This window comes from Erinaceus europaeus, chromosome 5 (assembly GCF_950295315.1).
Source record: "Erinaceus europaeus chromosome 5, mEriEur2.1, whole genome shotgun sequence".
NCBI lineage: Eukaryota > Metazoa > Chordata > Mammalia > Eulipotyphla > Erinaceidae > Erinaceus > Erinaceus europaeus.
This window is the reverse complement of record NC_080166.1, coordinates 14,014,565-14,027,920: the sequence shown is the minus strand read 5'-3', so window position 1 is coordinate 14,027,920 and position 13,356 is coordinate 14,014,565. Positions and strand designations below refer to the sequence as shown.

The window sequence follows — 13,356 nt, the reverse complement described above, 5'->3', positions numbered from 1 at the left end:
CACCCTCCTCTCAGTTTTCAGCACTCCTCAGATCTGCTTATTGGCGAGGAACCTGCAATCTCCTCTCTTTGATTCCACTGATAGATTCATCAGAGGCTGGCTGTGTTACTCTAAGAGCATGCCGTTCTTAAACACCTGTGTCTTTCATAATTTATGGAGGTTGGAGTTAAGTTGGATGGGGGCTCCAGATAAAATGAGCCACTTAGTTAATAAGCCCATGATGCACCAGCCTGTTCTTTAATGAAGGCTGCATTTTCCTTCCCTTCCCTTCCCTTCCCTTCCCTTCCCTTCCCTTCCCTTCCCTTCCCTTCCCTTCCCTTCCCTTCCCTTCCCTTCCCTTCCCTTCCCTTCCCTTCCCTTCCCTTCCCTTCCCTTCCCTTCCCTTCCCTCCCCTCCCCTCCCCTCCCCTCCCCTCCCCTCCCCTCCCCTCCCCTCCCCTCCCCTCCCCTCCCCTCCCCTTCCCTTCCCTTTCTTCCTTTCTTTTCTTCTTAACAGATAAACCTTCTCTGCTCAGGTTTGTTCCTTTAGAGATGAGATGGTTGTGCTTAGTGATTTATTACTAACCTTCTACTGAGGAGTGTGATGGGAAGTCTGGATGAGTTATTCAATCCTCCCTCTGATGTGAAATAAACACAGTTGAAGAGGAAGAAGACACATTCTCTTATTGAGTGGGGGAAGGACAAGTGGGCTTGCTCACTGTTGGTTTGGGCCTGTTGGTTGCAATGCTTTGTGATTTGAATTATTCGTTGTGTGGGAATTACCCGTTCCTCATACACTATTTCCGCTAAGCTGAAGTTATTGAATTCTAATGCACAATGTCAAATTGTGTTCCAAGATGTTTAAGGGGGAAAAATACCTTCATACCAATGGAGGGGGAAAAAGTAAAAACAACTCAGTTTTATTTACCACTGCCATAAAAGTAAGCCTGTATAGCATGGGATAGCCCCTGTTCTGTACTTCTGTAATGAGGGAGATTAATGGACATGTCATATAGCTCCTTCATCTGTATGGAGGATACTTTAAGAATCTAATCTCTTAACTTTGTGTACCACTGCCTTTCTGGCTGAGGAATGGCTAGATTTTGTATTGCTACCTATTTACATGTAGGCCTGTTATGAAGATTAATGAGACCACTTAAATGCCTCGGGTGGCTCAATGCATTGGCCTATTAGAGAAAGTGACCCGCTGTGAAACATTAGGCTAGTAGTGCTCCCTCTGGCCCACATCCAGAAGCATTACTCCTTGGGTGCTTGGTAGCCTTTCCTGTGAACCTCACATTTCTTGTGCTTCCTCCTCTGCCCTCACACGATGGCAAGATGAAGTAGTTGCCTTCTTGGCGACACCCTTGAGAGCAGCCTCTTGCCGAGCACCATAGATCTTACTTTGGTGTGTGAGTCGACCAACATCTACGAGTATTGATTTTTTTATTCCCTCTAGAAGGTTTTCTTTCTTTATGTAACCTTAAACTTGGGAGGTCATGGGCCTAAACTGTGATGGATCGGGCTGACTTGGGAGATGCTTAGCCTGAATGGAATTTTTCCAACAGCAAAACTACACTTGGAACCAGATAGTTTTGAGGAGTTTAGGGAACTGTAGATAGCACATGGTCTCACTGTGTCAAATTTCTCAGTTTCATGGGATTCATTTGGGAATTCCACAGATGTTTCATGTCAATTTCTTCTTTTAAAATTTTTTCAAAATTGTTGAATCATTGATAGATCAAGTAGATACCGAAATGTGTAATGTTCTATATTTCAAATGATGAACTCTCCAGTATTAAGTTATCTGCTTGAATTTTGTACTGACCACATTCTTTCATTCAAATATTTGAAAACACTTGGCAATTCTTTGTCTCCAATTTAGGCGAAGAAATATATGTAATAAAATATAACCAATTCATCAATCCATATAAAAAGAAAACATCTTGAATCAATGATGAGGCCCTGGAAGATTGCCAATCCCGTAATTCCAGTTTGAGACTTTCCAAGTCCTCTAAATTAAGTGACTTTATGATTGTGCTTGCTGAATACATTTTTTAATACAAACTATCGAACTGCTTAATATGCTGCATTTTCATTTTAAATAACTAATGCATTCAGCTATAAAACTATAAATACTTGAAAGGTACTTCTCAATAGCTTATGGAAATAAGACGCTAAGCAAACTTCTCTTATATAGCAATGTTTATCCAGTTCTGTTGGAATACGGCCTGCACCTAGGAAAAGTCATATGTGTAGAAACTTGAGCAGTTTTAAAATAAGTGTGGATAAGCAGTGTCAGGACAATTCCACGGGTAATGAGAGGAAGAGAGAAGGCCCCGTTTAATTAGCTAGGGCTTAGGGTTTTCATGTTCCCTTAATGGGGAGACATGTCAGGTCAAGCCATAGTCCCAGAAGGGAGACTCAATTACCTAGAATCAACAGCTTGTCATTAACTCTAAGGCTTGCAATGTCTTAAGATGATCTGTAAGTGGATCTGTGAGTGCATCACTAAGACCATCCTACTACAAGATCAATAGCAATGTGTGATTGCTTATTTGGTTCTGGCCACATTAGGAAGAGGACTTTGAAGAGCTGTAGGTGAGCTTGTTACCCTAGCTCATATAAGGGACATGAAGGTGGGTGATCTTGTTTCTAATTCTAGAACTTTCTCTGGATTCTAATGATCTTGCTTAAATTACAGTGAATCCCATCCTTTAAAAAGTCTTTCTCATTGAAAGTCAAGGGCTTGGTACTTTTGCATGATAACTTCACTTTAGATTTCATGATTTTTCTTTTACATTAAAAAAGTTGAGAATGAGTTAAAATCATACCAACTTGCCTCTTGAACACAAAGCACATGACTAAAGGGAGAGTTTGAATTCTCTGGAGTGCTTCTTTAGCAGGACTTTGGGTGTGGTGCTGATGAGGGAGATGGTGGTGGTGATGGCAGTGAGAGAGGTGGAGGTGGTGATTTCCGTGGTCCTAATGTCACTCTCTCAAGATTGCTGTATTTTATCATTTCTCTTACTGAGCATGCCTCTCTGCTCTCCTGCAGTCCTCCTCCAGAATCCCTCTACTGTGCGCTATTAAACTCATGAGACGGTGGAAGGGACACCACAGTATGTTGTGGGAATAGCAGACACACAGCTGGAACCCATAATGATGACTGGGGTGAGAGAGGATGCTTTTACACATTGCTATGACCTGAGAGCCAGAAAAGTGTGGTCAAAAGGATTGCGTTTGCTGGTGGGTACGGGGATTATGAGAGTGGCCTGCTTGGCTCTGCGGTACCTTCCTGCTTGATGCATCCAAGTTCCGAGAACAAAATATCACTGTGCCTTTCCAGCCCATTTATTTCTCACCAAGTGATAGCACTGTGAGTTCTGCAAAGTTGCAGCCAGCCACACTCTTGGCTCTGCCACTTCCCAGGCTTCATAGCAAATGATTTTGGGGAGTTGGGCGGTAGCGCAGTGGGTTAAGCACAGGTGGCGCAAAGCGCAAGGACTGGTGGAAAGATCCCGGTTCCCCACCTGGAAGGGAGTCGCTTTACAAGCGGTGAAGCAGGTCTGCAGGTTTCTTTCTCTTCCCTCTCTGTCTTACCCTCCTCTCTTCATTTCTCTCTGTCCTATCCAACAACAACAACATCAATAACTATAACAATAAAGCAACAAGGGCAACAGAAGGGAATAAATAAATATTTAAAAAATGATTTTCAAAACTAAATACCTATTTATTCTCTTTTCTTTCTTCTTTCTTTCTTTCTTTCTTTCTTTCTTTCTTTCTTTCTTTCTTTCTTTCTTCTCATTTCATATAATGAAAAGAACCAGTCAATCATTAGGTTTCCCATAGGCTCATGTACATACATTAGTGTGTGTGTGTACACACACCTTTTTTTTTCCGTAACTGCCTTGCTAATTTCTAACATGTATCTGCTGCCTTTTCTAATGCCTCTTTGATCTCTGTTTGAAGAAAAACTATGCTGCAAATGTTCCTAGTGGGGGGGGGGTAGTTTGGAAGTGGAGAAAAAAAAGCAAATAAACAACTACCAGAAAAAAACAACCCTATTTTCTTTTATTCTTGTGCTATTTTAGAGAGTGCCAATCTTTGGATCTCTCAGATGATACTGTTCTCTTTTTGTACTTGCAGAAACTACCTCTTCAGGCTCCATCTGGAGGATCTGTCTCTGATCCAGGTAGGTGCCCTTATTTCTCTCTGGCTTCCTTTTGTGCCCATGTAGGGTCCCTGCTTGCAGGATGAAGACAGTCGCTGCCAAAAGGCTTCACAGAGGCAGAACAGAGCCTCCTTTCCTCAGAGGATCTGCTGTGGGATTCTGGCTGCCCTAGTTGATGACTCCCCTGCCTCTTGTTCCTGTGTGTCTTTTCATCCCACTGGCAGACCCCTTTTCTTTCATGGGCATAATTCTGCTAAACTTCCTGAAAGGACTGGCAGTTGAGCAGGCGTCTTCTTTACGTCTGGGTATGTACCTTGACACCTCATGCTGTGGTTTGTTGGAAAAGCTAGTATACATTTTGCATAGAAATAGACACCATGACTTTTACAAGCAACCAGTGGAATAACCATTGATGATTATGATTCCGTCTGCCATCATAGTGTTTTCCAAATCAGCCTCCTGCAAAATTGTCTTTATTTCTCCTTATCATTGGTCTGTTTATGAACAGAGAGGTTAAAAGTCACAGAACAGAATAAATACGTAATGCTTAAAGTTAAGTGAACATATGTTCTGCTTTTGATGTTTGAAAGAGATAGCCAGAGTCCTTGTCTTTTTTTTAAACAACTCTTTTTAAAATTTTTATTTATTTATTTATTTATTTATTTATTTATTATTGGATAGAGACAGAGAGAAACTGAGGGGGGAGGGGAGATAAAGAGGAAGAGATACAGAGAGACACCTGCAGCCTTGCTTCACCACTTGTGAAGCTATCCCCCTGCAGATGAGGACCAGGGGCTTGAACCTGGGTCCTTATACACTGTGATGTGTGTGCTTAACCAGGTGCACCACCACCTGGCCCCGAGTTCTTGTCTTTTAATAAAGCACCTATTTTTTTTTTTTTTGGTGATAAATCTGAACATCGGAATCACAAACATCCACTGTGCAGAAGCCACTCCATCTTTTTTTTTTTTTCTTTCTTGCATCCAAGATTATTACTGGGGCTTGGTGCCTGCAGTAGGAATCCACTGCTCCTGGTGGCCATTTTTTCCATTGTTGTTTTTGTTATTATTGTTGCTGCTGTTGTTGTTGGCTTGGTCAGACAGAGAGAAGGATCCTTGCGAAAGCTAGGCATTTGCAGACCTGCTTCACCATTGACAAAGTGACCCCCCCCCCCCGCAAGTGGGGGGCCTGGGGCTCGAACCAGGATCCTCGTGCCACTCCTTGTGCTTTATACTCTCTGTGCTTAATCTGCTGTGTTACTGCCCTCCATCTTTTAGAAACAAGTTTTCTTGCAGAGCAAGAGGGTCATAAGTTGAGTGTTGAGTACCTCTTTCTCCAAGGATCAGGCACTCTCTGGGACATGCCAGAACCCTTGGTCTATATGCAGTGATGAAAACGTTCTTCAACCCATTTTAATACCCTAATTTATAAGGATGCTAAAACGTCCCTGGAGAAGAGTTGATGTTATTTCCTTCTCTTTGTCATGTTGGTATTTGTGAGTACTTAGGAAACTTTAGTGCTCTCGTTTAAGATGAGATCTTTATACCACCTTAAAATAAGCCCGTTATAAGCAAAGCCGATACATATACCAAGCAAAGAGTAGATTGTACACCTTGGGAGGGGAATATGTGTCCTGACACTCCGACCAACGGTGGGTTTGCTCTGAAATGGCACAAACTCCATCAGCCTGTGCAGCTATTGTTACAGCTGAGTAAGACCTGTGCAATAGATAGCACCTATAAATACTCAGCCTGTGAGTGAGCCCTTTGCTGTTCCAAAACAATAGCAAGAATTAAGGGCTTATCATCATCAATTTCTTTTATCACTCTGGATGAGTAACTATCTTTAAATGCAAATGTGTATGTAGTTAAATGCTATATGTGAGTTGTTTATTTGGGAAAATCATAAATATATGAAGAAGAAATCAATCTGACCAGCATGTTGACCCTTAGACTCTGGCTTTAGATACTATCTTTTTAAAAATATTTATTTATTTTCCCTTTTGCTGCCCTTGTTGTTTTATTGTTCTAGTTATTATTATTGTTGTTATTGTAGTCATCGTTGTTGGATAGGACAGAGAGAAATGGAGAGAGGAGGGGAAGACTGAGAGGGGGAGAGAAAGATAGACACCTGCAGAAATGCTTCACCGCCTGTGAAACAACTCCCCTGCAGGTGGGGAGCCGGGGGCTCGAACCGGGATCCTTACGCAGATATTTGTGCTAGATACTATCTTTTTAAAGTATATCTCTGGCATTCAAAAGGGACTGTGTACTATAATCACACTTGTTCTCATGATACATTAGCTGGCATAGACTCTGTGCCGAGATGAAGGGAATCTGTGTATGTGTGGTTACTTAGGTGCTGTCACTGGTTTCCTAGCTTCCAAGCCTGCTTGACTGAGAAGGCTTGAGTAGTGCTTGCCGTCATGCTGGCGCCGCATGGCCTGTGTCCTACTCATCACTTGGCTGGTGCGTGCTGAGTGCTCTCTGCTGGAAAGAAAGGAAATGTAAAAAACTCCATGTTCAGACAACAATAAAGCAGATCAATTTGTAAAGTCTTGCTACTGAGGAACTTAAGAATGTATTCAAAAATGATGATAGTTTGGGTGAGTAAAAAGAACCTAGGAGCCAACTTGATATGAACTTTCTGGAAAAACCCAGGACACTTTAATGAATACAATAAACAGTGATGCTATCAATTGAAGACATATTGAATTCATAGCCTATGAGTTCACACTGCCATAAAAGACATTACTGAATAGGCACACACAGGCGGAGGAACTGCTTTTTCTTACCATTAAGTGCAATGTAATAAAAACTGAGGAGATGGCTTCAACAGAAAGCTATCATTTGGCCATCATCACTCTTAAAATTGTTTTCAGTAAAAAACGCTATGTGGTCTTCAAAATCTACGGAGGAAAGAGTTTGATGATGGCTCAGATATTTAGAATATTTACCTATGGAGTGTTTACCTGTGACATGTTTATCAACTACAAGAAGCAGAGATACGACTTGATGGTGAAAAGCCTCATCACTGCAACCAGAGCCAACTAGTCAGAGACCTTCACCAGCTCTGGGCTCTGGGTGGTTCTTGGTTCGCAGCACTCTGAGAAGGTTCTGGTGGCAATGTTTCCATGATATTCCAGCCCAAACCTAGCCAATCTTATCATGCCTCATGCTCACTCAAACAAAACTGGAGAGGCCTTCTACAGAGGACTGGGGTCTGTCCTTCAGGAAAGAAACACATAAAATAGTCAGGGGGATCATAAAGTGAATGAAGAAGAGCTGTCCTATCATAAAAGAGAATCGCCCCCTGGACCCTCACTGCATATAGGAACATGATGTGCTTCCTTGTATGTGCTGTCAAGAACAGAACTGAGAAAACGGGCAAATGTCTGAATGCCTGTGTATGATGTAGTTGATGGACATTTGTACTAGTTTCTTGATTTTTTTTATATTTATTTATCTATTTTCCCTTTTGTTACCATTGTTGTTTTTCATGTTGTTATACTTATTACTGTTGTTGTTACTCATGTCCTCATTGTTAGATAGGACAGAAAGAAATGGAGAGAGGAGGGGAAGACAGAGAGGGGGAGAGAAAGATAGGACACCTGCAGACCTGCTTCACCACCTGTAAAGCAACTCCCTGCAGGTGGGAAGCTGGGGGCTCGAAACCTTGAAACAGGATTCTTACAGCTGTCCCTGCACTACTGCCCGACTCCCTAGTTTCTTGATTTTTGAGAACTGTGTGCTAGTGTGGATTTCTCTCGTTCTTTGGGGAAATGTACAGATAAGTAGGGTTAATGCCGTCCCTTTATGAAAGGATTGGTCCAGCCCTTGAAGGAGACAGTCTGGAGAGTTCTCAGAGAGCAGAGACAGACCTACCCTATGATCCACCTGTTTCTTTCCTTAAGGGCTGCCCTGAGGGTGGCTCAAGGTAGATGCTCACTGACCAACATCCCAGGAGCTCAAAGGGGTTGCATTTCACTTAACCTCGTGCTCTCTGCAGTGTTCTCTGGAGACATCGCTTCAAACCTGCTATTGAGGGAAGCATTTGCAATCTGTTTCTCACTCACAGTTGCTGGGATTGGCAGAAATAAGAAAATCTGTGTCCCAATCTGCTAGCTGCCTCTCTTGAATTCTAAATGGAAAGTCCTAAAGTTCCATATTGACCGAGTCAATGTTTGCCAGAGCATTATCTGCAACATCCAAGGAGATATTAAATGGGTGCCCTGTGTGTTCGGAGTTGGGAATTATGCTTCAGTTCAAGCCAGTTTCTATATAAGCTTCTATATAAAGCTGTATTACTTTCTTATTTTATTTTTTTAATTTAAAATTTGGAAAGTTTGCTGATGCTTCTTTATCTTTTCTTTTTCTTGAATATATTTTAAAACTTTTTCTATCTGTATCTGTATATATTTTGCCCATTTTTTCAATAGCCCTGCCTTTTCTTCCTTCCTAAGTCACACCTACACCTATTACTAATTCCAAGTTCCCCCTTTTATTTTCCTCTTCTCTCTGTTAAGAGAACAGTGCCTGGCTTTCTCTGGTGTTTTCTAGGTTAGCTTTCCTCTCAGTGATGGTATAAAAACAAGATTCCTGGTGACAAATGCTTTGGGTCCTGGTGAATTGGAGATCGGAGCCCTCTGGTCATCTTCTAATATTTCTCCCCCTTTGGGAGCATAGGCCAAAGTTCTTTATGTGGTACAGAAGGTGAGAATTCTGGCTTCTGTAATTGTTTCGCTGCTGGAAATGGGCATTGGCAGGTTGATCCATACCCCCAGCCTTTTTCTATTTTCCCTAGTGGCGTAGGGCTCTAGAGAGGTGGGGCTCTGGGACACATTGGTGTGATCGTCTGCCCATGGAAGTCAGGATAGAACCATAGTAGCACCCATAACTTGGTAGCTGAAAGGCTACCAAGATATAAAGCAGGACAGTGTGTTTAATAAACAGGAATCAAAAAGTAGGGGTGATTAGATGAGAATAAAAATTTTAGGTTGGTAAGAAGGTAGAAAGTTTACCTTAGGTATGTTTCTAGGGGCGATGTATTTGGTAATTTTTGCTTGAGCTTGATAGCTAACATGGAGGTAGGCTAAAAGTACTGTCTTTGAAGATGGTGTCAGAGTTGAGAATAGGACTAGAAAGTTGCATTGGGGCAGAGAGAAGCTCCCAAACTTGACATAAGCATATCATTACAAGGGGAAAGGATATAAATAAAGTCACCACATTGATCTGACCCAGGGCCCATTTATACTCATATTTAGCACAAGAGCATGTATCAAATATCAAAGTTTCTTAATATCAAAATGTTTCTTAATATAAAAAAAGTTTCTTAATATCAAAGTTTCTTAAATGGAGACGATTGAAACCCCTGGGAACAGTTGGCTGCCACCAGTGGTGTGGAAGGAACTGAGACCACAGTTGTGGTTTGAGATTCTGAAAGGTCTCAGAAGAGTCCTAGCCAGCCAGCACGGAATTAGACTTTTAGTGTGAGCTTTGTGCTCTGTATCTAGATGTTGATTTTTTTCCCCAAAACATATTCATGTGTTAAGGAAAAGAGAAAGGCAACCATGACATAACCCTGCTATGTGCAATGCTGGGAGCAAACTGAGATCTTCATACTCACAAGTTCTGAGCTCCAGCCTTGAGCCACTTGCTGGTGCCACATGCTATTTTATTCTCTTTGATATATTCTCAGAGAATGAATTCACGGCCTCACACCTGCATGGCTTTCCTTTATCACCCTTCTTCCCAGGTCAGTTTAATTTCTGATCTTAAATGTTTTGTGAAAAAAGGAGTAAAGACTCAAAATGAAGAGAGAGTAAGAAACGCAGAAGCACTTCACTACCCATGGAGCTCCCTTGGTGTTGTCCATGGTGCTGAAATATAGTATCAGGGATTGAACCCAGGGCCTGAGAAGACCAAGCTGGCTCCCTTGTCACCACATATAATGCACACCTGAAACTCATGTAATGTTACCATGCTCTGCTCCATCAACAACAATAGGCTATTATATGGATGTGTGTGTTTTATTTAACTCTCTGGTTCTGAATACCAGTAGTTCCCAAGAAGAGATACCTCGCATTAAATGTCCAGAGGTTTGAAAGAAGTTACTATTCTAGTCTATGATATTAAGATGGCTTGATTGAATCTATAGGATCTTTGGTGCATTTAGGGAATTTTGTTATTTTTAGGAAAACAAAAAGTCATCTATTTAACAGAACACATTCAAGCAGCCTTCTTGGTTACTTCGTTTAACAACTGCTGGGATTCTTGAGTTCAAATAGCTTCTCTTTATTAGTATGAAATTAAATTTAAAAACAAATTGAGTCAATTTATTTTTTTTATTTTTTTTTATTTTTAAATTTTTTATTTAAGAAAGGATTAGTGAACAAAAGCATAAGGTAGGAGGGGTACAACTCCACACAATTCCCACCACCCAATCCCCATAACACACCCCCTCCCATGGTAGCTTTCCCATTCTGTATCCCTCTGGGAGCATGGACCCAGGGTCATTGAGGGTTGCAGAAGGTAGAAGGTCTGGCTTCTGTAATTGCTTCCCCGCTGAACATGGGCATTGACTGGTTGGTCCATACTCCCAGTCTGTCTCTCTCTTTCCCTAGTAGGGTGTGTCTCTGGGGAAGCTGAGCTCCAGGACACATTGGTGGGGTCTTCAATCCAGGGAAGCCTAGCCAGCATCCTGGTGGCATCTGGAACCTGGTGATTGAAAAGAGAGTTAACATATGAAGCCAAACAATTTGTTGAGCAATCCTGGATCCCAAGCTTGGAATAGTGGAGAGGAAGTGTTAGGGAGGTACTCACTGCAAACTCTAGTGTAATCCTGCTTTCAGGTATATATTTTGCAGTAGTTTATGGATACGTGTGCACATAAGCTCTCTCTCACAGTAACTGGTGTATATCTAGGTTATGGGACTTTGTTAGAAAGTGAACTACCTGAGATGAAATTAGAGTGTACTATAATAGGAAAGGTCTCACCCGAGTAATGAAGCTGAAGGGTTGTCATTCCACACGTGAAGTCTCTGGATACAGTCTGAGGTGAAGCATGTTGAGATGGCAATCGTTGCTTTGGTTAGGTTGTGATCGGCGGATGCAATATTATTTGGTTTGGATTGGGAGATGCATACGGGAAAGTGGGCCCTATCCAAGGGTGCCAGGACTGGGGGAAGTAGGGGCTCTATAGTGAAGATGTGAGGTTCCTGCTGTCTTAGGGTTCAAAAAGACAATCAATAGTTAATATTATTATCACATTATTTGTTAATTGGGTTAACTTTGAAAAGTCCCTTTGTTATGGTTTGCTGTACAGTACCCAGTATCTTGTATATAGCTGTGCTATTGGAAGCTTCTAATCTACTTGGTCTAGGCTTTTGAGAGAGTCCGCATATCAAATACGTAGCCTATATATTAAAAAGATTCAGTTTGTCTTTTGAGAAACTTTGAGACATACAATTGATTTCCCCCTCTCATATTAATTAACTACTGATTTATATGTCTACATTTTGCTAGGAGTGTACATAAACACCATTCCCACCACCAAAGGACTGTGACCCATCCCTCCCGCCCACTCCCACCCCCCACTGGCCCAGGAAGCTACATGTCTACCCCTCACCACTGGGTTTTTACTTTGGTGCCCTACTTACAATTTGATCAGGTCCTGCTTTTAGTTTCCCTTTCAGATTTTCTAAGTCAGCTTCTGTTGATGAGTGGGATCATCCCATACTCATCTTTATCTTTCTGACTTAGTTCACTTAACATAATTCCTTCTAGCTCTGTCCAAGATGGGTCAGAGAAGGTGGGTTCATTGTTCTTGATAGCTGCATAGTATTCCATTGTGTATATATACCACAGCTTTCTCAGCCACTCATCTGTTGTTGGGCACCTGGGTTGCTTCCAGGTTTTAGCTATTATGAATTGTGCTGCTATGAACATAGGAGTACACACCTCTTTTTGGTTGGGTGTTATGGAGTCCTTGGGGTATAACCCCAGGAGAGGAATTATTGGGTCATATGGAAGGTCCATGTCTAGCCTTCTGAGAGTTTTCCAGACTGCTCTCCACAGAGGGTGTACCAATTTACATTCCCACCAGCAATGTAAAAGGGTTCCTCTGTCCCCACATCCTCTCCAGCATTTGTTGCTGCTGTCCTTTTTGATGTATGCCATTCTTACAGGAGTGAGGTGGTATCTTAGTGTTGTCTTAATTTGCATTTCTCTGACAATCAGTGACCTAGAGCAGTTTTTCATATGTTTGTTAGCCTTTTGGATCTCCTCTGTGGTGAATGTTTTGTTCATTTCCTCTGCCCATTTTTGGATGGGGTCATTTGCTTTTTTGCGGCTAAGTTTGCTGAGCTCTTTATATATTTTGGTGATTAGTTTCTTGTCTGATGTCTGGCATGTGAAGATCTTCTCCCATTCTGTGAGGGGTCTCTCTGTTTGTTTAATAGTTTCTTTGGATGTGCAGAAGCTTTTCAATTTGATGTAGTCCCATTGGTTTGTTTCTGCTTTGGTCTTCCTTGCAATTGGGTTTGATTCATCAAAGATGTCCTTGAGGTGTATGTGGGAAAGTGTTTTACCAATGTTTTCCTCTAAGTATTTAATTGTTTCTGGTCTGACATCTAGGTCTTTGATCCATTTGGAGTTGATTTTTGTTTCTGGTGAGATAAAGTGGTTCAATATCATTCTTCTGCATGTTTCAACCCAGTTTTCCCTGCACCATTTATTGAAGAGAGCCTCCTTTTTTCCATTTAATCCTTTGGGCCCCCTTATCAAAGATTAGATGCCCATAGGTGTTGGGAGTCAATTTATTTTTACCAATATCCTCTCTAATGGGTCATAGCAATACAATGTAGCCATCCTCTGCTGGGAATCTTTTGTATAATTTAAAGAATGCTGCATCAATTAATTTAGAATAGCTATTGAAATGAGGTCTTGATAAAAATTTAAATCATGGTTTACATTTTTATTGGTACTGGTGGGATAGATTCTGTAGCCCTCAAAAACTGTGAATGTGAACTTCACATTTTTACTTTTTAAAATCCAATATATCCTCATCTTGATAACATTGTCAACATGGAGAAGATACCTTTATTGGATTTCCTCTTAGTGTGATGCAGGAGGAGGTTGGCAGATACTAGTTCAAGTCTCTCCTGCTCAGTTGAATATGAGGGTTCGAGTGGGTCCAATCCATTCA

The 13,356-nt window shown here is 41.5% G+C and overlaps 1 protein-coding gene across 2 annotated transcripts in view; it reads left to right on the top strand.

Moving 5' to 3' along the window:
* SEMA5A (semaphorin 5A) overlaps positions 1 to 13,356 on the top strand; it is a 380,052-nt gene that overhangs the window by 183,542 nt on the left and 183,154 nt on the right. For both annotated transcript variants that reach the window (XM_007520548.3, XM_060191157.1), the window contains one exon: positions 4,128 to 4,173. In XM_007520548.3, coding sequence (XP_007520610.1) covers positions 4,128 to 4,173 — 46 coding nt within the window. The remainder of the gene's footprint in view (positions 1 to 4,127; positions 4,174 to 13,356) is intronic.